Genomic DNA, 3516 nt, shown 5'->3' on the forward strand with positions numbered 1-3516 from the left:
TTTGAAAATAATTCTTTCTAGTGGTAGCGAACCAAAGTAGAAATTTTTAAAGCAAATTGATCTCTCATAAAACTTTTATCAGAACTTAAGAATCTAGCCATATGGCCTGCACTTTTATAAGTAATAGTGGACAAGTTACGCTAAAATTAATTTTTTTCAAATATTAAGACATTAATTTTGCTACCGTCTGAAAAGAAGATTTCTGAAACTACGGAAATTCCGTAGCAGTTGGAGGGTATGGATGAAGGTTGACATAGTCTAAAAATAATCCCCCTCAAGAGTATGTTATTGAAGTGAGAAAAATTATAAAAGTACGAACCATTTAGAAAATTAAAAGCATGATTTGTAAAATAAGGAGGTGATAACAATACCTTCTTCAAATAAAAAGTATGTTGCTGTGATTTCATAGACAAAGTGAAGCCTCCGATGTCAGGATTGATAAATTGGTACGGATTATGAAAGGATATCTTCGCTTCTGATGGATTGTAAAAATATGAATATTCACTCTCATCAAGTGATATATTGAGGACTATAGCTGGAATAATTGAATAATTTTCATAAATAAAAATTGCATTATCCTAAATTGCATCAACAGCAAATGCGACTAACGCCGAAAAACACATGTATAAGGCCTGGTTTCTTAGGAAACGTCGGCGTCAGCTTGAAACGAACGTTTACCTCTGATTGGTTAATTTATGAGTTTGACAGCATACGTCATCGAACGCTCAGCTTGAACGACAACTGCCGTCCAAATCAACTGCAGTTGGATTACAACTTGACGTTAACAACAGAAGCAATGGCGGATAACAGCCATCAACAGAGCATTGAAATCAGCCAAGATTTTAATTTTAACATTAAACATAGCTTCTTTTTCCTCTTCTTCTTCATTTAGCTAAGCTATAATGTGTTTTTTCTTGGACAAAGTCATTATTTATTCTTCAAAGCACTAGTCGACAATCACAAAATCAATACAAATTTAAAATAAATATTTGTTTACGTTATTAACGCATGCGCAATGCAAGATAATGTCTGTGTTGAACCGACTGCTCACGATGAGCTAACAAAAAGATATTTTTATGGCGTCAATATTATATCAACTTAACGCTGACGCCCAGTTGAGACGCTACTCCTAAGAAACCAGGCCTTGAGCAAACAAACAAGTATTTTGTTGGCGTCAGGGTAACGTCAACTTAACGCTGACGCCCAGATAAGGCGCTTGTCATAAGAAACCAGGCCTTTAAAAAAAATATACAATTTTTTGAAATCGACACTTATTCGATGAACTACTAAAAAAAACTCGTTTTTTTTATTTTAAGATTTCAACAATATTTCTCTTTATACTTTCCATTAGCTGTCAATTTGCTTTACGGTTTACATTCGAAAATACTTTTTATGCTTTCAAGCTCTTGTTCAGTTGTAGGAATATTCTTCGATATGCTTTGCTCATCTTCGATATGCTTCGATACTCTTCGATATGATTTGCTATCATCGAAAAAAAAATGGAATTGCAAAATATGTGATTACCTATCCAATTGTTTAAATGATTCGTAAACACATTCTATAAATTATTGGATTTTTCCAAGATTCAAAGGTTATCGCTTTTGGAAAAAACTAAGCTCCCTTAACTATCCTTCCTACGCTTTGCCCATCCTTCTGATTTCGGCTCATGGAGAAAAACACCTCTGACGCATTAAATGACTATGAGAAAAAATAGAAAGAATGTGAGAAAAGCTACGAAGAGCAAATTAACAAGTATCTTTTTTAAAGAAAAAATAACTGACTTACGCTATTTTCGCGCGAAGAAATGGGAGAAAGAAATGATTTGTTTAAGGGATCGTGTCAATATGGCATTACGTCCTTGACCGCGATCAAACTTTCCTTACTTATTTGGCGTTGATTTACAGACTTATTTTGAATAAATTTGTAGAAGATTCTGGTTAGCTGGGTATTTTAATCCTATCATTAGATAAATAAAATATTTGACACTAAATTTATGAAAAATGTAAAAATGAACTTGGTTAATCTAAGATTGAAAGATCTTCAAATGCAATCAACTTATGAATGGTGAGCATTGTATAATTTATACCTTTTTGTTCGAAATTATATAAATTATATAAATTGTAGAAGATGCTGGTTAGCTGGGTATTTTAATCCTATCATTAGATAAATAAAATATTTGAAACTAAATTTATGAAAAATGTAAAAATGAACTTGGTTTATCGAAGATTGAAAGATCTTCAAATGCAATCAACTTATGAATGGTGTGCATTGTATAATTTATACCTTTTTGTTCGAAATTAAAAAAGCTATTTTGAAATATATTGACAACAACAGAGTAAAGTAATATTTAAATGTTTTTAAGTAGTTTATCCAGAAGTTAATAATTAGCAGTGTTTTATTTCTCATAAATATGAAAGAAATCACAACAATTGTACTTCACAATTTATTCCTTTTCGTTGAAATGATTAAATAAAATTTTCTCTTAATAATATGCAGCAAAGTTATGAAAAATGCTGTCTTAAAACTAAAATTTATGTTTAAAAGGTCAAATTTTTAAAAAGAGCCAAATATATTTAATTTAAAGACATTCATTTTTTAGCATTGAAGTTGGAAAACGTTTAAACTTAAAAATATGTAAAGTCTTTCTAAACTGTTTGACATGCTAAGAGAGCAGAGTAAAGGGAGGAAAATGAAAAACTATATTTTAGAGGCATAAGAAGATAAATGTTTTTAACTGACTCACTCCCACTTGACGGCACTACACTCGGCTTCACATTTGGTCGTTCAATAATAGTATTCAAAGTAAAACATGCACTCAATATAGTACGTGATGACGGTACAGATGACTTCTTGAAGTATGACAAGCTGGGAAAAAATTAGAATCATTGTGGTTTAATATGCTTATATCATGCATATTTTAATTATCATGTATATATTAACCGCCTTTGGGGCATTGAGAATTTCGATAAAATAGCAGAGAAATTTTCATGCTAGTCACTATTTCCCCATTTCATAGCATGGAGAACCCGGTTTTTTCTTAATTTAGAAAAGCCTGCCAGTTCAGAAGAAAACAGTGTTAACGTTCAGATGATTAATATGTATTAAAAAGTAAATTATAAATTACAAATTCCAAAATATACAGTTCAGACTAATTTTAAAAATTGCTAACACAAAATAAAAATTTACCTGGTGGTTTTGTTTACTTCTTGAGAACTATTTTACCCATTTCTTTTAAATTTCTTGAAAATTTACGTGGTTTAATAATAATAATATGACGCCCGGTGGCTGAGCGGTAGCGCTTCGCGCTGTCGTGCCACAGGTCCCTGGTTCGATCCTCGGGCCGGGAAAGGTTGACTCAGCCTTTCATCCCTTCAGTGGGTCGATAAATGAGTACCAAGCATGCTTGGGAACTAAACACTGGGGGTTCCGCGTTCGGCTGACCACCTGACCGGAACATCTGCTCTTGCATCCCAGAGCCCAAGGTCAAGAAAACTGAGATGGGCACAGTAGGCCTTG

At 32.6% G+C, this 3516-nt stretch overlaps 1 protein-coding gene across 1 annotated transcript in view; it reads right to left on the reverse strand.

The window, feature by feature from the left end:
* The window catches only part of LOC139425595 (uncharacterized), a 59351-nt gene that overhangs the window by 5119 nt on the left and 50716 nt on the right, over positions 1-3516 (reverse strand). The window contains exons 18-19 of the mRNA XM_071180899.1: positions 2744-2865; positions 372-535 (exon numbers count right to left, since the gene is read on the reverse strand). Coding sequence (XP_071037000.1) covers positions 372-535; positions 2744-2865 — 286 coding nt within the window. The remainder of the gene's footprint in view (positions 1-371; positions 536-2743; positions 2866-3516) is intronic.

The sequence above is a fragment of the Parasteatoda tepidariorum genome, chromosome 5 (assembly GCF_043381705.1).
Source record: "Parasteatoda tepidariorum isolate YZ-2023 chromosome 5, CAS_Ptep_4.0, whole genome shotgun sequence".
NCBI classification, from domain to species: domain Eukaryota; kingdom Metazoa; phylum Arthropoda; class Arachnida; order Araneae; family Theridiidae; genus Parasteatoda; species Parasteatoda tepidariorum.